Source organism: Palaemon carinicauda, chromosome 31, assembly GCF_036898095.1.
Source record: "Palaemon carinicauda isolate YSFRI2023 chromosome 31, ASM3689809v2, whole genome shotgun sequence".
NCBI lineage: Eukaryota > Metazoa > Arthropoda > Malacostraca > Decapoda > Palaemonidae > Palaemon > Palaemon carinicauda.
The window spans coordinates 16,685,476-16,707,846 of NC_090755.1; the positions used below are offsets into that span (position 1 = coordinate 16,685,476).

Here is a 22,371-nt window from a genome sequence, read left to right on the forward strand (position 1 = left end):
ACAGACCTTTCAATTGGTCCCCCAACCGGTGTTGTCACAGTCACCGGTCTTCACCCCTGCCTTTGAGCAACCATCCACTACCTTTCATGCCAGAGGTAGAGGCTCGTTCAGGGGTGCAAGCAGAGACGCATCTCGTCGTCCCTCCAGAGGTAGAGGAGGAAAGGGAGCTAGCGGCCGAGGCAACAAGTCCTCGGGACACCAGAAGCAATGAAGTGCTTCCGGTGGGAGGAAGACTCCGCCAATTCCAGGATCGTTGGACCTTCGATCCCTGGGCACACAGCATCATCAAGAACGGTCTAGGCTGGAGTTGGACGCAACCACCCCCAATCTTCCAGCGGTTCTTCCAGCAATCGACCCCCCTTCTGGAAGAATATGTTCTAGACCTCTTGGACAAGAAGGTGATAAGGAAGGTAAAGTCCACCAGGTTCCAAGGGAGACTGTTTTGCGTTCCCAAGAAGGACTCAGACAAACTCAGAGTCATTCTGGACTTATCCCCCCTCAACAAGTTCATAGAGAACAACAAGTTCAAGATGCTGACGCTTCAACAAATAAGGACCCTTCTGCCTCAAGGTTCCTACACGGTCTCTATAGACCTGGCGGATGCCTATTGGCACATTCCAATGAACCATCACGCTTCCTCCTACCTAGGATTTCGACTCCAAAGGAAAAGCTACGCCTTCCGGGCCATGCCATTCGGCCTCAATGTGGCCCCGCGGATCTTCACAAAACTGGCGGATGCCATAGTACAACAGCTCCGCCTAAGAAACGTCCAGGTGATGGCCTACCTCGACGACTGGCTAGTATGGGCTCCATCGCCCGAAGAGTGTGCAAAGTCTTGCAACGAAGTTACCCAGTACCTAGAACACCTGGGATTCAAGATCAACGAGAAGAAATCTCGCCTCTCTCCAGCTCAGAAGTTTCAGTGGTTGGGAATCCACTGGAATCTTCAGTCACACCGCCTTTCCATCCCCCAGAAGAAAAGGAAGGAAATAGCAGGGTCTGTCAAGCGACTACTGAAATCCAAACGCATTTCAAGACGACAGCAGGAACGAGTTCTAGGCTCTCTACAATTCGCCTCAGTGACAAACCCAGTGCTTCGTGCACAGCTAAAGGATGCCGCGGGAGTCTGGAGACGCTCAGCATCCATCGCTCGAAGAGACCTCAAGAGACGGCTTCCAAACAGACTTCGACGCCTCCTAAAGCCGTGGTCGGAAGCAAAGGCCCTGAAAAGGTCCATTCCTCTCCAACACCCTCCTCCATCACTCAACATCCACACGGATGCCTCACTGGAAGGCTGGGGAGGTCACTCCCACCTGAAACAGGCTCAAGGGACCTGGTCTCCACTATTCAAGACGTTCCACATAAACATCTTGGAGGCCATGGCGGTCCTTCTAACTCTGAAGAAGTTATCCCCGCCGCCCTCGATCCACATCCGTCTAACCCTAGACAACTCGGTGGTAGTTCGTTGTCTCAATCGCCAAGGCTCAAGATCGCCCCAGATAAATCAGGTGCTTCTCCCAATCTTCCGTCTGGCGGAGAAGAAGAAGTGGCACCTGTCTGCAGTTCACCTACAAGGATTCCGCAATGTGACAGCGGATGCTCTATCTCGGACAAACCCGATAGAGTCGGAATGGTCTCTAGACGCAAGATCGTTCTCCTTCATCTCTCACCAAGTCCCAGAACTTCAGATAGATCTCTTTGCAACGAGCGACAACAATCAACTTCCTCTGTACGTAGCCCCGTACGAGGACCCCAAAGCAGAAGCGGTGGACGCCATGTCACTGGACTGGAACAGATGGTCCAAGATATACCTGTTCCCTCCCACCAACCTTCTGTTGAAAGTCCTCTCCAAACTGAGAACCTTCAAAGGGACAGCGGCCCTAGTGGCTCCCAAGTGGCCCCGGAGCAACTGGTACCCCCTGGTCCTGGAGCTGCAGCCCAAGCTGATCCCTCTCCCGGGCCCAGTTCTCTCTCAACAAGTACAGAAGTCGACTGTCTTCGCTTCATCATCGAAAATCAAGGACCTTCATCTCATGATTTTCTCTCCCTTGCCGCAAAGAAGAGGTTTGGGATCTCGAAGAAAAGTCTAGACTTCCTAGAGGAATACAAGACCGAATCCACGAGACGGCAATATGAATCATCCTGGAGGAAATGGGTCTCCTTTGTCAAAGCAAAAAATCCTAAAGAAATCACCATCGATTTCTGTATGTCCTTCTTCATTCACCTTCATGGACAAGGATTAGCAGCCAATACGATTTCAACCTGCAAATCGGCCTTGACTAGACCAATTCTATATGCTTTCCAAATTGATCTGTCCAACGACATCTTTAACAAATTACCAAAAGCATGTGCTCGCCTACGCCCAGCACCCCCTCCGAAACCGATCTCCTGGTCACTAGACAAGGTACTCCATTTCGCCTCCAACTTGGACAACGATTCATGCCCCCTCAAGGATCTGACTCAGAAAGTTATATTTTTATTTGCTCTCGCTTCGGGAGCTCGAGTCAGCGAAATAGTGGCATTATCGAGAGAAGAGGGACACATCCTGTTTGCCGATTCAGGAGAAGTGACCCTCTCCCCCGATCCGACGTTTCTCGCTAAAAACGAATTACCCACCAAAAGATGGGGCCCTTGGAGAATATGCCCCCTGAAGGAGGATGTCTCTCTATGTCCAGTAGAGAGTCTCAAGGTCTATCTTCGCAGAACTTCGAACTTTGGTGGAGGCCAACTCTTCAAAGGAGAAACATCGGGCAGCGACCTGTCACTGAAACAATTAAGAGCGAAAATCACCTACTTCATTCGCAGAGCGGATCCGAACAGTACACCCGCTGGTCATGATCCTAGAAAAGTGGCATCTTCTCTGAACTTCTTTCAGAGCATGGACTTTGAAAGCCTTAAAAACTTTACGGGCTGGAAGTCCTCGCGTGTTTTCTTTAAACATTATGCGAAACAAGTGCACGAAGTCAAACATTTTGTGGTAGCCGCAGGTAGTGTTATGAAACCTGCACCTAACTCTGCGTAGAACAGTGAGTTACTTGGGACTCTAACTCTTCGGGTGCCTATGTTGACCCTCGAGCGATTCATAGTGATGTCTAAAAACACTTAGTGCTTTTATAACTGTTCTTATCCCAGGTGAAATGTCATAGTGTCACACAAGTGCCGCATGCCTTGAGCATGATGTGTTGTTTAAAGACTTGCGTTCCTCGAGAACGAGCACCTACTAATCCTGAAATTCCTTTTCAGATTCAAGAGCAAGCCTTTATTTCTATGTACACTATTATTACTGTAAATGAACTTTACTTTTGCTGTAAATTATTTAATTTCTGCATTGTGAAATAAAATTTCTATTTTATTACTTATGCGTCTCTTTCAGCTCCTACCTACTATGAAATACATACTGTCATAGTTTTATTTATTCCTCCTCTCTTATGGTCATGAAGAATTTAAGATGTCTAATCCTAAATTATATTCACCCTGTCTCAGTAAGGTTCCTACACGAATACTTACTTCTGATAACCAAGAGATGAACTCTATACACAGTGCCCAACCACCACTGGCCTAATTCAGAATGTTCCTATACAAATATCAAACATTCTGCTTCATCTCTACGTTCGTAAAAGTTCTTCTGTCAGGATGAATAGCCCTTCAATACCACTTTGACGTCGGCATAGCCCATGGGGACTTCCTACCAATGGGGGGCAGGATACTTCGTTCCTATGGTTCTTTACCTAAGATTACTTTGCTGTTTTGTCAATGCCTAGGCACTAAACACTGGGGGAAAATCTACCACGATACATTGATTCTCTGGTACTCTTCCATCAGGACGCCATGGCTTGAGCCCAAAAAACGGATTTTGAGCGAAGCGAAAAATCTATTTTTGGGTGAGATAGCCATGGCGTCCTGATGGACCCTCCCTACTACTTCGTCCAGTTTTGTTCCCACCCTACACAATTGTATCATGGTGATGGGCAGCAACTGGCGTCAGGATAAAGACGGGCGTGACGTCATTAGAGCAATGGCGTCCGTTTGTTTACGTCTCGAGTATCAGTAGTAGCCACGAGTGAGATTAGCTGTGGAACGGCTCCCAGCTATTCTCAGCCCTTACACACCGAAGCGTTAACTCTGTTCGGGGTGGAGATAGCTATGTGGCACGATCAGACATGCGTGTCCCCTGTTGTATTACGATGTCTTAAAGGGAAACCTTTGAGATACTCGCTCCAGAAGTTAGAATTCTGTGATAACCTGTGGTTAAATTCTCTGGGAATATCTTAGTAGTCTTATACCCAAGGAAGCTACCAAACAGGAACCTTCCATCAGGACGCCATGGCTATCTCACCCAAAAATAGATTTTTCGCTTCGCTCAAAATCCGTTTTGTTGACATCAAGTACTTGAGTACCTACTTGACAGATGGCGCTGTTGATGTACACCCCCACCTGTATAGCGATCGCTGGCGTATTCCGCCCGTAGGTTTTTTCTGTCGGGCAGCAGGGATGCAGCTATATGATCATCGGGTAAGTATATTCAAAAATTTATTTTACTAAGGAAAATAACATATTTCCTATATAAACTATAAAAACTTTAACAAAACAAGAGGAAGAGAAATTAGAAAGGATAGTGTGCCTGAGTGTACCCTCAAGCAATAGAACTCTAACCCAAGACAGTGGAAGAACATGGTACAGAGGCTATGATACTACCCAAGACTAGAGAACTATGGAACTATGGTTTGATTTTGGAGTGTTCTTCTCCTAGAAGAGTTGCTTACCATTGCTAAAGAGTCTCTTCTACCCTTACCAAGAGGATCGTAGCCACTGAACAATTACATTTCAGTAGTTAACCCCTTGGATGAAGAAGAATTGTTTGGTAATCTCAGTGTTGTCAGGTGTATGAGGACAGAGGAGCATCTGTAAAGAATAGGCCAGACTATTCGGTGTATATGTAGGCAAAGGGAAAGTGAACCGTAACTAGAGAGAAGGATCCAATGTAGTACTATCTGGCCAGTCAAAGGACCCCATAACTCTCTAGCGGTAGTATCTCAACGGGTGGCTAGTGCCCTGGCCAACCCGCTACCTAGGATTGAAGCCAGGACACTCAAGAAAAAATCAATGACAATACCAACTGAACCAATAGAGGCCATAAAGATTATTTGGAATCAAGTACGCTCACAGTACCTGAGGAGGAGTTATCTGCACAAGCTATTCATGTTACATAGTATAGTACTGAGATTTTACCAGCATCCTGACCCCTCTGTAATATAATTTAATTCAGAGTACCCCTCCGAGTAAACATGATGGAAATCATTTCACAATCATGTCTGCTATAGAAACAGTTATACACGTAGTTTGTGAGCCATATACATGGAAGATTCAGGATTTTATCCTAATGTGAGGTATAAATTTATTTGTCATTTGCATAGTCGAGAATTAAAATGGGTTATTTCTCTATTTCTGTATTGAGTGTAATTACCATAGCTATCAAGGAATGTAAAAAAATGGTAGGTAAAGTAGATTAGGAGGGTAATGATCCTTCCTTAAATTAGCCTCAAGTTAATGCCAGTGTCGTTAATTTTCTTTTTGCCAGTTTGATTGTTAGGCGAAATTATGTTTCTGTTATCTTTTAATAAATTGCCTTCTACCATATTGTTTCAACTTTTTTAATTAATGCATATGCTCTATTTCAGATTATCAACAGCAGAGTGGCCACTTGGATGTTGCATTAGCTCGAGCTTTACCTCTTGGATATCCAGGGGATACCAATATTCCTAATGTACAAACCATGCCCCTTCCCTCCAGGGGCGCAATGTCTCGACCAAGCAGCACACAGCATTTAGCTCCTCCTAGGCTTCCCTCGCTGAACACATTAGGTGAGTTACATTGTTTGATGTTTTCATGTAGAGGTCAACTTACTAAATTATCTGGTTTTTTGTATTACTTCCTGACCCAAAGTTAACCTGATATCTAATATATTCTATATTATGTGAGAGAGAGAGAGAGAGAGAGAGAGAGAGAGAGAGAGAGAGAGAGATCAAATGCACAGTTGTTTTTTTTATTTAAAAGAAACAATTATCATTGAGATATTCAAGTTTTTAGTTTGTAAAATAAGCTGTATTTCTGGTTTAAGAAAGAATATATAACATACTGCGTAAGAGACAACACATAAAAAGTTGCGTCATGCTTCTAGAGTAGTGGCGTAGGCTACGAGCTTGAACGAAAACACGGAACACTTTTAGTAAGTACAATTAAGCTATAATGTAGTAATATTACAGAACAGTAAAGGGATGATGACATCTCAGTAAACTTTACCTTAGCACAATACTGTACTGTAACCTTACTGTGTCCAGTACATAGCTTACATGTGTGCAAATGTACTGTACACTGTATATATGATTATGAACTGTTGTAGAAACCAAATTAAAAGAATATTAGCAATATTTACTGTGTTAATCATCAGCTCGGGCATCTGCTCGAGCATCCGCTCGTGGCAAGGGGGAGTGACTCTTTAGGTTAGAAGCTAGCCCACCCTAGTGTAGTATTTATTCGCAAAGATTCGCCTATTGCGCCTGTGTCTGTAACCTAACTATCATGAAGAACGAGGCTTGACTGCACAGTATTCCAATGAAACTTATTAGAATTTATAAGATGTTCATTCTTTAGAGAAAAACTTTGACTGAAATCTTGCCAAGATATATGTAAAACCCTCTCTTCTGGTTGGATAGAAAAGCTTGTGCATAATGGTGTTGTAAACAGTGTTCTTTCCCAGTTGCCTTTGGTGCTTCACTGGCAGTCATCACTGGTTTATTACTGGTTTAGAATTCAGAAGCTACCAAAGTCACTCACATGTGAAACTATTTTCAATATAAAATGTACTACTTTTTATGATAATTGCCCCAGATACCCTAAGCCCTTAGGGTATAGAGCTTGAGGAACCTTGGAGGACTTGAAAATCTCCAAGGGTAAAATTTTACCTGTAGAGTACTCTAAAGTACCTCCATAGAATGTACTCTCGATATATTTCTGTAAAAGTAGTTCATATTCAAAACGAGAAACATCCAAAGAGATACAGTAATTCCTTGCAACACAAAATTAATTGGTTCCGTAAGGGCTTTTAGAAAGTAATTTTTTCATGTTGCAAGTCGACTTTTACATGTAAATAGCCTAATTCATTCCAAACCCTAGAAAAACACCACATTTCATATATTTACCACTAAACAGTAGTAAATATATGAAATGTTCAGGGGGTCCTCGACTTACGACGTTGATCTGTTCTTAAGACGCGGTGTAACCCAAATTTCATTGTAAGTCAGATCATCATGAATAAATTACTCTATACATACCGCACTGTACTGTAAAGTATTGTACTATAATGAAATGTAACAAATGACATAAAAAAGTATTAGAAAAATAGAAAACAATTCCTTACCACATGAATTAAAGTAAATATTAATGAAAAAAAGAAAAAAAAAAAGAGGAAAATTCCTTACCTTATTCCTACTAGCTGAAAACACTTCACTTTCACTCTCTTCCTCCCTTTCTTTTTTCAACTCTTCAAGCAATCTTTTCGCCTTCTCTTAATCACCATAAGGCTCACCAGAATACCCCATTGATTTTGATCTTCCAACCAAAGCACCAATAATCTTTCCATTTCAATAATTAAACCACTACGCTGCTTGGTTATCACTGTTGCTTTCATAGGAGCATATCCTTTCACTTATTCAACGATGCGCTCTTTATCCTTACGAATGGTAGCCATGGTCGAGCAACTAAGGCCAAGCGACCGGCCAATGTTCGTTGGCGTTTCACTGTTTTTAGATCACTTAATAATGTCTAATTTCACTTCCATGGTGATGGCCTTTCTTTTCCTTGATGCACTACTTTCAGAAAACTCTTACGCTTTGGAGCACTAACAAAGGGCAAAAAGTTAAAAAAAAAACAATCAAACATGTGAGAGAGAGAACCGGCGAACACAACCAAAATGGCGTATCACTGAAATTGATGTAGGGTGAGGTTTGTGCTCTCAATGATTTCGAAACATCTCTTGAAGAGATATTTTGTATAAAGTTTCTTGAAGTTTGAATTCACTTGCTGGTCCATGAGCTGGAGGAGAAGGGTGGTGTTTGGTGGAAGATAGAGAATCTTGATGAAGGAATATTGTGCTACAATATCTTCATGGAGGGAAGGAGGGTGAGCAGGGGCATTGTCCAGCACCAGCAGGCATTTTATAGGGTGGCACTTCTCTTTCAAATATTTTTTCACAGTCGGGCCAGAACAAATATTTATCCCATCGATAAAAAATTGTCTTGTTACCCAGGCTTTTCCATTAGCCCTCCACAATATGTTTAGATTTTCCTTTTTGACTTTATGGGACTTGAAGGCTCGAGGAGTATCGGAGTGACACTCCAGCAGGGGTTTCACCTTGCAATCCCCACTGGCATTTGCACAGATTGCAAGGGTAAGCCTGTCCTTCATAGCCTTATGCCCAGGTACCCTCTTTTCTTCTGCCATGATGTACGTTCGCCGAGGCATAATTTCCAAAAAAGCCCAGTCGCGTCGCAATTGAAGACATGCTGGGGACTGTAGGCTTCCCGGAGAGTCAACTCGTCAAACGTCTTAGCAAAGGCCTTGTCCGCTTTCGTGTCCGAGCTTGCAGCCTCCTCATGACTCACCACCGAATGAATGCCTGAGCGTCTCTTAAATTTTTCAAACCACCCACGAGAAGCCTTGAACTCTGGGGGATCCTGCTTCGATTTTCCTTCTCGTGTGTCGGCTTTGGCGTGAGCAAGCACGAGATCACCGAAAATGGGACTGGCTTTCTGGCAGATTATCGCTTTGGTGATAGTGTCTCCAGCCATTTCTTTGTCCTTTATCCAGACAAGCAGAAGTCTCTCCATCTCATTGTGGACGTTGCTCTTCTTGCTGGAGAAAAGTCACGCTCTTGGAAGGTGTTGCTGCTTCGATAGCTTCCTTCTGCTTCAGGATCGTTCCTATTGTAGTGGTTTGCGGACTGTGGCCAGAGGTAGCACCCAAACTGCCTGGTGTCCGAATGCCGACCACATTCCAACGTTCATTACACAAAAAAGTAAAACGGTGGAATACTCAAAAATCTAGGTAACAGGTCAAGAGAACGGAGCACTGGGCACCACCCCTTGACTTTATACTGGGCAAGGGGTCCCAGCTAATGATGTAATTGCATATTATTATTTGGAGGTAAGCCAATTTCAGGTTATGTAAGGGGAATATTTATTGAGGAAACAAAAAAAATGATACTAAGAAAAAAAAAAAAATTTTCTTGAGTCATTTGCTCTTAATCTTACTCATACTGTATATTCATTAATGGAAGCTAACAATGAAGCTTTCGTTGTTACTGTATACTGTATTAGCAGTACATGTAGCTATATTTTTGCTCTCAAGTTCAGTTACATCACCATGCAGTAGCATATGCAGAACATCACTTATTCATGGCAGTACCTCTACTGTGTGACTTCAATTCTAGTTAGCCTCTTCAAGCCCTACAAGGTGTAGGGCATGCTGCAAAAAAATTATATAATTAGACAAGGTTGAAGGACCAAAATATAAAAAAGCATTTGAATAAGATAATAAAAAATTTCCAAATATAACAAATAATTTGTATTTTTCTTTAACTTATTATTTTAATTTTTTCCACCATCGTAGATGGATTTCGGCCATATTCCTTCGTGAGCACACTTAACCGCATGCCAGCCTCGTATTTCTTGATTATTTTCATCTTCATCTCCATGGATAGCATCATCCTCTTCTTTCCCTTGACATTAGCAACTTTCTAGGGACCCATGGCTAATGAGGTAACACAAGTATCACACACGATAACAGTACGTATTGTAAAATTGTTAAGAAAGCGAAATCACAAACACTAAGTCAATGCGTACGATACTGTTGCCAGAACAAGACATAGGAACGCTGATACGCAAGATGCACGATGGGATTCAGTACAGTAGATGCCGACCAATGGAAAGCAGGATCTCATGGTAGTAACTAGCATCTGAGTAGGGATTATAACTAATGGGAACGCAGGAGGATAGTAGCGAGTTTACGAGCTAGCGGCGTGTGAATTTTATAATCCTTCTCGGATAAGGTCGGGTTCCCGCTCTATACCGCCTTTCGTTGTCCGAAACATTTTTCGTGATCTGAGTCGTAAAATTCTTCGCATCTCCTTTCGCAAAGTGAAAGTTTTGTAAGCCGATTCTTTCGTATCTAGAGGTTTGACTGTAATGAGGGTCACTTTCATGGAGTACTAGAATGCCCTAAGGACTCTGTTTTCATTTTTACGGATAGATTAAAGTCCAGCGCTAGCGTGGATATGTGGTTTGTTTTCCAAATTTTAATTGAAGTGTTAGATTACCTAACCAGGCATCCATTTTTACAGCTGAATGCTATGCTATTTTAATGGCAGTCAAGGAAATCTTCCGGCCACCTCATGAAGATTGTTACTTTTTGCGATTCTTTGTGTGTGTTGTTAGCAGAAAAATAACTAGACTTAGAGTCCTATACATAAGCAAAAGTATTCCACCTAGAGGAATTTCTAGAGACTCTTTGATCAATAATTAGTTTTGTGTGAAAATGTGTAGGCTATATGAGAAATTAGGGAAATATCACTGGAATTTTATTTCTTTACCAAAAGTTGATTAAGAGCATTTGGCAACACTTTGTTCATGTAAATAACACTTTAAATGCACAATACTAAACGGGTAATTGCGGTGGCAACTACAAAAAGTTTAGAGGTTTCAAATATGAAAATGTAATAAAATTGGGATAACCGACATGTAACTAATTAATATTAACTTAATCATTTGATAATACAACCAAAATATGAAAATTTACAGTGCCAAACAAAAATCACACTGACTACGAATTGCTGCTAAGATAGTTTGTAAAATCATTTTTTTTTTTTTTTCAAAAATGCTTTGCTAATTTAAGGGTGCATCTTACCACTTGTAGTGTCTTATGACACGGGAAATACGGTAATAATCGTCAACTGAATTTGTTGGCATCAATGACCATTGCTGTTACGATGCCAGATAATATCTAATAATCAATCAATCTCGTACATTCTTTAATCACAGCCTTGACAGGCCACATTTGTTTTTTATGGTTCAGTTTTCTTTTGATACTTTTCTGTCAACAGCTTGAAATAGCAGAACCTCCTTTTATTGGAGTTTTTGAGTCTGAAATTACTTTGCATGAGCATGTGCTTATTCCTCCTTCAGTGTATCAGGCTCTACCAGTCCCTTGTGCAGACCTTTTGCGTGTTTCTACTAATTGTTCTTTCCTTTGGGATAGGTCTTGCCAGTCAACTATTCAAATCATGTACAGTACTTGTTTCTGACAAGTCAGTCATTATTAACATCTTTAACCCCTTCACTACAAGCCAGTGGATCCCCCCTCAATAGCTGTATATGAGATTTATCACCATCAGATATACATTCACTTACTCTATGATAATCAACATTTCTGTGATTATTTGTATTGCTGCTGACTGCGGAATAAATTTGTCATAGGTATGATTTATTTTCTATTGTATTTCACTCTAAATAACTGGAAAATTCTTTGTATATGTTATGAAGGGATTATAGAATAATTTTTCATAATTTTATTTTATATTATTTTACTCTAAATAATAGTAAAGCACAGATTCTATGGGGGTAAATACCTTTATATTCATTGCGAAGTGATTATGTGATTACGCAATAATTCCATGATAGATAGTTGTCGAAAGATATAAAACAACTCGTCAGTAACAGATCTTATGTTATACAGAAATGTAAAGACATAATTGATTTGATTTTTTGACACAAGTAGGATGAACAAAAACTTTTCTTCTTATGACAAGATAAACATTTTGTCCCTCCCTGAGAGAGAGAGAATATAGATTTGGTTCACTAGACAGATAAGTTCTGGATAATTCTGGTGTTTGGTATGAAATATACAGTTCACACTTGCATAACAAAGACTGCGTAGAATGTCAATAAATGGAAATAATGTCCGTAAGCGAGCTTTTACTCGTGAAAATGACGGACAATACTAATATGAAATATATTATATATCTAAGACAGAAAATGATTAAGAAATGATAGTTAAGAAAATAAGGAATAAAATAAGAAAAATACAAATCTTGTTGTGTGTCATTGTCTTACTGCTATCAGGGTTACAAATGTGATTAGTGATACGGTATTGAGGAAATTTCCGTTCATCAGCTTGCCATTCCCCTGCTCACCCTTTGCGTACTAGATGGTCTCTTAAAAGACGTTCCCACTTGCCAGCACGTCACAGTACATCTCGCCAGCTTGCCACTCACGGGCTCGCCAACTTGATGCTCACCAGCGCACCACTCTTCAACTCATCATTCGCTAGCTCGCCAATATCCCACTCGTCGCTCGCCCACACTTTGCTCCTCAACACAACGCTCGCCACTTGATCACCGCTCGTCACTTGATCACCGCTCGTCACTTGATCACCGCTCGTCACTTGATCACCGCTTGCCACATTATCACCGCTTGCCAGCTCATCAGACTCCTTCCCTCAGGACTTCTATGCATCGCTACTGACTAGTGCACTACTCTCCATATCCCGCGTGTGATACGCGCACGATCGACACGCTCCCACAAGCGATCCCACTTCTCCAATGCAGCAGCCCCGAGATGAGCTTCGCAGACCATCAGTAGCCGTTCCAAAGCAGCCTATGCGTCATCCTGACTTGCCAGCAAGAGGCAGTCAGCCCATTCCTTTCCCTGAGGGCGTAGAAGAACCTCCCAGTAAGTTTGGGGGGTCTCCATTACACCAAAGCACCCCCTCCCCCCAAGAGGGTGCAAGAGGATCTTCCAATGCCTCTCCCACTTTAACTAGGTAAGAGAGCCACATCTCCTCAGTTTCAGGTGCCAAGGCAGCAATCCCCAAGGACACAGTCTCCAAACGTAGGCCTCCCCAAGAACACACCGGACCTGTCTACTGTGGGGTAATCACCATCATTGTTTGATACCTTGGTTAAGGCGATCAAGCAAGCAGTCACTCAACCAGAACCACCCAAGCAGACAGCAGTAGCGTCGACCCCGAGGATTCCGTTGGAGATATTGGTTTCCTTTTCTTCTTCTTCACCTCCATCCGACCTTATGAGGGGACCTGTCTCTTCCAGAGCCTCGGACCCTCTTATGATCATATTACCTCTCAATTACCTCGTGGAGCTGTTTTAGAGTCCTCGAACATCCAACAGGACTTCTCAGCTTTAGGTAATTCCAGTCCTGACAACGGAGCAGAAGAAGAGACTGAGGAACCCAACTCCTCTGCTGGCGGACCCCCTCCACCCTCGTACAAGCCAAGGTTTGGAATCCCCTCTGGAGATCACCTTGGTACCAAGGTTCTGGCCTTCCCCTGTCGAGGTGGTCCCTCCGGAACTTAGGTCCATCTCCATACCACCAGAGCAGAAAGAAGAGCCTTTTGCAAAAGAGGCTCGGACCTCAACAGGATGACAGAAACCTTCCAGAACTTCTCTGCTGGAGGAATACCTGTCGCCTCACAGAGTCCAATGACACGACGGAGCTGAAGAACGCAAGGGCGAGGGCAGCTCTTCTGCAAAGCACTGATTCTATGTGATCCTCCCCTGCAACAAGAATGTCTGCAAGCGACATTCTTTCCGTTAATGACCTCGACCCACCCTGGGCTCCTATGGGTGAGAGCTTGGAGGTGAATGATGATTTGGACATGGATGATGACTATGTCCTTAGGGCTGCTAGCCCAAAGTTCAACTCAGAAGCTGAACAGAGAGAGTCGGAATATGCCTTCTGGCAGGCTCTAGCCTGCATGAGGGCCATCAATGGGTTGGCTGACTTGAGAGAGCTCTTCCAGAGGGCAAAGACAGTCCTAGACCATGTGTATGGCACCCAAAGACCTCCTAAGGCCAGTGCAGCACTGCCCTGCCCTGGTCGAAGAGATTAACGGCGGCCAGAAAGAAGGGGTTCTCCCAGATCATTGGCTCCTCTAGTTCGCTTCAAGCGGGCTTTTCCTCCAAGCTTCTCCCACCACCATTGGTCCAGCAGAGGAGGTACTATGTCTCTGACGAGCCCCATTCCGGCTTTGCCTCTGTACTCCTCCGTAGTCGCTCTCAAGGGGAGTATCACTCGAGAGGCTTTCTGGGCTCTCAGCCTCCTTTTCGGAGGCTGGAGACCAGTCATCAATCTCTTGGCTCTGATCAAGTTTTTTCTTCAAATTCTGTTCAGAATGGAGATGGCAGACATGGTCAAACAAGTGGTAAGACTACAGGACTTCGTGTGCGAGCTGGATCTCGAAGACACAAACTTCTAGATCCCAGTGCCATCTTGGGCTCAGAGGATCGGTATTTGTCTCATTTTAAGATACCTCGACGATTGGCAGATCCTAGCAGACTCGGTGGCAACCCTTCTTCAGCACCGAGACAGACTGCTCGAGGATAAGGAAAGAAACAATCCCTTTCCTCAGATAAGAAAATCTTCCAGCCTAGAGGTGGTTGCATCTCCCAGATCACCTGTCATCCCTGGCCCATCCAGTGCCCAACGGCCACCTCAGAATTTGATCTCTTCAGTGGTGGCTGAAATCCAGATGGAGTCAGCACACAGACTACCCGGATATATTGGTTCCCATGGTACTAGAACAACTGATGGACCTTCAATGATGGGTGGCAGAGTTGTGATGTATTGAAAGAAGAGTTTTGGTCTCACAATGCTACACCACATGTCCTCAGGGCTTTGGTCTGAGTCCAAAGGGTTCCAGCACATATATCTCTAGAGATGAGGGCAGCCTTCCTAGTCCTCCAACAGTTATTATTATTATTATTATTAAATGCTAAGCTACAACCCTAGTTGGAAAAGCAGGATGCTATAAGCCCAGGGGCCCCAACAGGGAAAATAGCTCAGTGAGGAAAGGAAACAAGGAAAAATAAAATATTTTAAGAATAGTAACAACATTTAAATAAATATTTCCTATATAAACAATAAAAACTTCAACAAAACAAGAGAAAGAGAAACTAGATACAACAGTGTGCCTGAGTGTACCCTCAAGCAAGAGAACTCTAACCCAAGACAGTGGAAGGCCATGGTACAGAGGCTATAGCACTACCCAAGACTAGAGAACAATGGTTTGATTTTGGAGTGTCCTTCTCCTAGAAGAGCTGCTTACCATAGCTAAAGAGTTCCTGGCGTGTCACTCTGTGGTGTTAATGGGTGACAACACCACAGTAGGGGTTACGTAAACAAGCAAGGCAGTACCTTTTCGCAGCCGTATGCCATCTAGCAGCGGAGATGTTGAGATCGATAGAAGACAACTCAGTGTCCCTATTAGCCCGCCTCATTCCAGATAAGAGGAATGTGCACATAGACAATCTGAGCAGACCGACTCGGATAGTGGGCTCCGAGTGGTCTTTGAATCATCTGATAGTCATCAAAGTTCGGACTTTGTGTGATTACCCGGCTTCAGGTTGCTGTTGTACTGTTCTCCAGTCCCAGACCCACAGGCTCTCTGGCAAGATGCATTCCAACATCGATGTGTACGCCTATCCCCTGTTCGTAATGTTGGGTAAACAACTACATATTTTTTTTTCCTCCTCCTTGGCTGTGAAAAACCGAAACCGCCAAGTAAGAAACCGCAATTAATGAGGTCTGACTGTAATCTGCTCCAGGACCAAGCATGTAACTTGAAAGGTTGTAAGCAAACTAATTTTTCCCATTAGAAATACAGTAATCTCTTACCATATTGTGGTTTGCCTGTCGCTCCCTCAGTATATCGTGGATTTATAAACATATTACAGTATATGTAAATCTATATGATATATAATTTATTTTTTGGTTAAAAATAGTAATTGTTCCAACACAGAGTACTTACCTCGAACTGCTTTCTTAGGAGTATCTGGGATCTCCACCCATCCGACCAGAGTTTTGTGTAGTTTACCGTACTCCCGTTTTCTGTGAGGGTTAACCTCATGCGGAGTGATACGCGCCCTGAGGCTAACCCCGGGTCAGGGAGCATGCTTTCTCAGGTCTCGACCTCCAGTAAGTTCTCTGGTCGCGTAGCGATAACATCTCGACGCTCTCCTTAATCCCAGTGCGACTCTTTGTGTCCCCGACCCCTTTTTGTCTCGCGTGGTCCCCACGTGGTATACTTGTATCCTTCCCTTGTGTCTCCGCGGTCCCACGTGGTACCTTTGTGCTTCCCTTGTTCCTTCCCTTTGCGTTCCTGTGTCTTACGGTGTGTTACAAGTGCGTAATGGAGCATCCCCGCCGTTGTCCTGGCCCTATGGCTGGAAAATCGTTTGGTGCTTTTCTTTCGAAACCGGAGGTGGACCCGTACTCCTTGTGTTCGTCGTGTAGGGGTAGAGTGTGTTCCCCTACGGAGACGTGCCCGGAGTGCGAATCGTGGAACGAAGTTCAGTGGGTGCGCTTCGGCACGAAGAAGAAGGCACCAAAGAGGTCCCCTAAGAAGGCGAGCATCTCTTCTCCCCTTGCGTCTCCAGGAGTGTCGTCAGGTCGAGCCTCCATACCACTTTCCCCCACCCAGAGCAGGGGACGAGGTAAGTCCGTTGCGGGGAAGAAGCCGGCGGCCCTTCCCCAGGAGTCTGTATTGCAGGATAGTGGGGTAGTGGCGTCATTCCAGGGAAGTGAGGGGCCTGATGGAGGGACGGGTGTGTGTTCTGAAGACGGAGCCCTGGTGCCTGCGGGGCACGTCTCGTCAAATGACCCTGTGTGGGGTAAGAATGTTACTGCCTCTTCTCCCGCCTCTTGGGCGTGCTTTTCAGGTACTGTACCTCTACAGCCGAGGGCGCCGTCGGGAAAGACGACTCACCGCCATCAGACTCCCTCGCGTGGGTACCGCCGAGGGTGCCCTACAGGTCCCCTTTGTGAATGGAGGAAGGCTTCGGAACCTGGTTCCCCAACGAAGATCGCCCACGCTCCCCTCCAGCGCCGTCAACTACCTTACCAGACGTCTTCCTACAGCCTCTGTCTTCCGCCGATCGTCGAGTTATTCCCCCTGCGGCTCTTCGTGTGCGTGCCCCGCTGACGAGTTACGACGCGTCGTTAGACTCGTCAGCCGTAGCGAGTTCCTGTTCCTCGGAGGGCGAGGCCCGAAAGAAGTCCCGAAGACGCCGTGAAAGATCCAGGAGGAGACATTCTCGTTCCCGCTCACGCTTCAGGTCTCGCCACGGGGGTAGACGCTCCAGATCCCCCAGAAGGAAGTTTAGGAGAAGTACTGTAGATCTCCTGGAGAAGAATGGGTGGTGATCCCTCGTAGCAAGCTCGTCGAGCTCTCAGCAGTTCCGAGTTCTTCAGGTTGGCGCCCTAGATCCAGAAGTCCGGACAGATTCACTTCCAGCGGCAGATTTGACAGACGGAGGGATACGTCGTTTCCGGCCCCATCGGACAGGCGTAAGGCCGCGAAGGTTCCGGCTCAATCCGCCCAGCGGAGAGAGTCGCCCATTCGGACTGGCAGCCTTGTCCCATCCTCCAAGGTGACTCTTCAACGTCAGGAGAAGGAGAGACGGCTCCCCCCGTCGGGTAAGCCCACGGGAGCCAGGTCCTCCACGACATAGGATAGACCTAGTATGGAGGCCCTCTTCGCTACGGTAATGCCCGTCCTTCGTCCAGAGCCTTGTAGGGATGCCCCCGTCAGAGGGGCTCCGTCACGAGCAGCAGATCACCCTACGGAGGACATGGAGGATAACGTAGAGGGCTCAACAACGGAGCTCTCCGCACACAGGAGAGTGATAGGGCTCATCAGGAGCCATCACAGGATCGAAGAGCCCAAATCCTCCTCTGAGGAAGCTTGGCGCTCTAGCCTAAATAGACTGGTAGAGGCCCCCGTTCAGCAAAGACCATCCCTAGCACTCCCGATGGCCAGGGATGTTAGGCTGGTTAGAGCCCACGTCATCAAAATCGTGGCCAACCATGCGGAGGCTCCCAAGACCCAGAGTTCCTCCAAGCTGCTCCAAGGCCTGAGGTCGCAGAGAAAATTTTACCTTCCAGAGGGACAGCGACTGGGTGCCTGTAAGGTAGAACCAGCTCTCGAGGTTTTAGGCCAAGGAGGACCTGAAGATAGGGCCTCGACGGCTCAGATCTGTTTCTCGCAGTCGGAGGCTACGATGATGGAGGAGATAGCCAAGGACCTGGTCAACGTGTCTTCCTGACTGGACTGGTGGGCCTCCGCCCTTGTAGGAGTCCAGGCTTCCTATGACCTCTCGGTCCCGGAGAATCAGGCAATACTGAAGGAGCTGTTTAGCTCGGGAGGTAGGGCCTTAAAGTTTGTCTCCTACCAGTCTCTAGCTCAAGCCGCCAACTGGAACCTGCGGAGGAGGGACACAGTCCTTAATAAAATAACCAGGCGTATCCCAGACAGAGAAGCGAGAGCCTTGAGAAGCCTGCCACTGTGGGACGATTCCCTTTTCCCCCTGAAGGCAGCGGAAGAAATAATGGAAAGGGTCAGAAAACGGAAAGACGTGGGTGATCCCAGACCCCAGTCAGTGAGAAGACCTATTCACAGAAGGACCGCTTCCGATGCTCCTCCACCTCCTCGGGCCTCGCCTAGCCAGCCCAGGAGAGACGCCCCAGCGACGGCTCGGTCACAACCTTCGCAGCCCTCCCGTAGGGGAACATCGTCAACTCAGTCCTCCTTTAGACCTTCCTACGCGGCAGCCAGGAGGGGGCGTGCAGGCCGCTCCTCTAGAAGGAGATAGGGAGAGAAGCCCCCTACTCCTGCCCAAGTCTCAGGTGGGGGGATGCCTCAGACATTTTTGGCAAGCATGGAAAGACCACAGTGCAGACCCGTGGACCGTATCAGTTCTGAAAGAAGGGTACAGGTTACCCTTCCTAGCGGACCCCCCGTCTCTAATACCAGACCTACGGGTAAAGTGGTTGGCTCCAAAGGACCCCTTGAGGAGGACAGCTCTGCAAGAGGAAGTCTTGGTGATGCTGGCAAAAGGAGCGATAGAACCAGTCCAGGAGCCGGGCCCGGGGTTCTACAGCAGACTCTTCCTGGTGGAGAAGGCAACTGGAGGTTGGAGGCCGGTCATAGACCTCTCAGCCCTCAACAAGTTTGTGTGCAAGACCAACTTCAAGATGGACACCCCGAAGTCGGTCCTGGCATCCCTGAGGAAAGGGGACTTGATGATGTCCATAGACCTCAAGGACGCATACTTCCAAATCCCAGTCCACCCCTCCAGCAGGAAATACATAAGGGTAAAATGGGGTGCCCAGACTGTACCTCTACAGCCGAGGGCGCCGTCGGGAAAGACGACTCACCGCCATCAGACTCCCTCGCGTGGGTACCGCCGAGGGTGCCCTACAGGTCCCCTTTGTGAATGGAGGAAGGCTTCGGAACCTGGTTCCCCAACGAAGATCGCCCACGCTCCCCTCCAGCGCCGTCAACGTGTCTTCCTGACTGGACTGGTGGGCCTCCGCCCTTGTAGGAGTCCAGGCTTCCTATGACCTCTCGGTCCCGGAGAATCAGGCAATACTGAAGGAGCTGTTTAGCTCGGGAGGTAGGGCCTTAAAGTTTGTCTCCTACCAGTCTCTAGCTCAAGCCGCCAACTGGAACCTGCGGAGGAGGGACACAGTCCTTAATAAAATAACCAGGCGTATCCCAGACAGAGAAGCGAGAGCCTTGAGAAGCCTGCCACTGTGGGACGATTCCCTTTTCCCCCCTCTGCTTTGGACTGTCCACAGCTCCTCAAGTCTTCACAAGGGTCTTCACAACAGTATGGACACACGAACAGGGCATCCGCCTGATTTGGTACCTGAACAACTGGTTGTTACTTTCAGCCTCAGGGGAAGTACTGAGGGAGCAAGGCGCAAAGCTTCTGCGGTTCTGCAATGTCCTGGGCATCATCATCAACCTGGAGAAGTCTCAACTGATACCCTCCACCAGGATGACCTACCTCGGAATGGTCTTGGACTCCCGGTTGGCGAGAGCCTTCCCTTCCGCGGAGAGACTAGACAACTTGGACCAGATCCTCCGTCCCTTCCTGTCAGACCAGCCCAGGAGAGCGAAGGACTGGCAGAGATTGATAGGCCATCTCATATCGTTGGAAAAACTGGTCCCCCATGGGAGGCTCAAGCTCAGGGGGGTCCAGTGGAATCTGAAGGAGCTCTGGAGCCAGAGGGACTCCCCCCACAAAGTGATTCCTGTTCTCCCAGAAACGAAGGAAGTCCTGGAGTGGTGGCGCAGCAGATCGAACACACTCAAGGGAATGCCCTTCGCAGTCGACCCTCCCGAGATGCTCCTGTTCACAGACGCATCTAAGGAGGGGTGGGGTGCCCACCTCCTCGGAAGGTCAGCAAGAGGAAAATGGACGGACGAGGAGAAGGCTCAACACATAAACGTCCTAGAAATAGGACAGTTCGAAGGGCGTGCCTAGAGTTTGTCAATATACTCCGGGGGAACCCCATGGCACTGATGTGCGACAATGCCACGGTGGTGGCCTACATAAAGAAGCAGGCAGGACTAAAATCAAAGGAGTTGTGCAACCTCACGTTGGAACTTGGAATGGACCAAGGAGGAGCAGATCAGGATCTCAGCAAGGTTCATTCCGGGAAAAAGGAACGTCCTGGCCGACGGCCTCAGCAGGATGGGACAAGTAGTAGGAGCCGAGTGGTCCCTACACCCAGAAGTGGCCAAAGTCATCGTCCAAAAATGGGGGTCGCCAGTGATGGACCTCTTTGCGACATGACTGAATGCACAGCTCCCCATGTTTTGTTCTCCTGTGCCAGACCCAAGAGCGGCGTTAGAGGACGCCTTCCAGCACCCTTGGGACAATCTCGATGTTTACGCCTTCCCTCCCTTCGCGATGCTCAGGCAGGTGCTCAACAGAGTAAGGAGGGCCCACAACCTGAAGATGTCTTTGGTAGCGCCCTGGTGGCCGGAGAGAGAATGGTTCGTGGATCTAAAGGAACTAGTGTGTCTTCCACCTTGGCCCCTCCCGGACAGGCCAGACCTTTTCCGGCAGCCCCACTATCAAAGGTTCCACGAGAACCCTCGGTCCCTCCGCCTTTACGCGTGGAGGTTATCGAGCGTCTCCTGAGGAAGGAAGGCTATTCGTCAAAGACAGCAGCAAGGATGTCAGGGTATCTGAGATGTTCATCAGCAGCGGTCTACCAAGCAAAGTGGGCCACTTTCACTAAGTGGTGCTCCTCCAGGAACATCAAGCCACTGAAGGCCTCCATTCCGGAGGTTGCGGACTTCTTGGTCTATCTCAGGGACGTGGTCAACATGTCTATTCCGGCCATCAAGGGAGTCCGTGCAGAGTTAGGCCAAGTTTTCCTCCTGAAGGGCATCGACTTGGGAGCCTCCAGACATATCTCGATGCTCATCAAGAGTTTCGAGCAGGCATGCCCCCCTCAAGCCGTTAGGGTGCCACAGTGGGATGTGGCCAGGGTCCTGAAGATGTTATCAGAACCCCCATTCGAGCCCCTAAAAGACATCGTGGACAAAGATTTCACCCTCAAGACTGTTTTCCTGCTGGCTTTGGCCTCAGCAAAAAGGGTAGGGGAGATTCATGGGCTGTCTTACGAGGTCTCGCACTCGAAGGGTTGGCGAGAGGCTTCCTTCAAGTTTGTACCATCCTTTGTAGCTAAGACCCAGAATCCAGCCGTGTGGGATCTCAGGTTTGAGGGCTTCTCAATACCAGCAATTCCCCGTTCGGACAACCCGAAGGACTTGAGGCTGTGCCCTGTCAGGGCAATAAGGAAATACCCAGAGAGGACGGCTAAACTTCGGCCTGGTATCAAAAGTCTGTTTGTCTCCACAGGCCCAGTGAAGAAGCCAGTCTCAAAGAACACCATCTCCTGGCTGCGGCAGGTGATTATCAGAGCCTGCAGTAGTGCGGGAATTCCCCTGCTGGGCAAGCCCAGGCCCCACGACATTAGGGGTCTAAGTACTGTACCTCGTTAGCATTCGAGAAGAATATGGCAGTGGGCCAAATCCTGAGAGCTGGCACCTGATCTAACCAGTCGACCTTCACGGCTCATTACCTAAAGGACTATTCGAGGAAGTCCCTGGACGGATTCTCATTAGGAACCGTCATCTCTGCTCTCCAAACGGTTTGACGGCATGGCCCCAGAAACTACTGCGGATGGTAAGACCAAGAGACACAGGTTCGTTCCTTAACCCCCCTTGTTCTTCCTTCCCCTATTTTCCACTCGAAGATGGACTCGGGTAGTCCCCCTGAGCCTGTTTCAAGACACGTGATCATCGGAAGGACATGTCTCCTAGGAATTCTTGCAGAGGTGAGTTACTTAGACACTAAGATAGAGCTTTTTGTGTAGTTTTTCCCTATTTTCCGTGTTTCATGAATGGCAACAGAACCTAGCCTCCTATCTAGGTTCCCCTGAT

At 46.8% G+C, this 22,371-nt stretch overlaps 1 protein-coding gene across 3 annotated transcripts in view; it reads left to right on the forward strand.

Annotated features, from left to right (window-relative positions):
- Positions 1 to 22,371, forward strand: part of LOC137624325 (uncharacterized) — a 224,961-nt gene that overhangs the window by 79,450 nt on the left and 123,140 nt on the right. For 2 of the 3 annotated variants that reach the window (XM_068354999.1, XM_068355000.1), the window contains exon 5: positions 5,679 to 5,861. The exons of the other annotated variant lie outside the window; for it this stretch is intronic. In XM_068354999.1, coding sequence (XP_068211100.1) covers positions 5,679 to 5,861 — 183 coding nt within the window. The remainder of the gene's footprint in view (positions 1 to 5,678; positions 5,862 to 22,371) is intronic. 3 annotated transcript variants of the gene reach the window in all.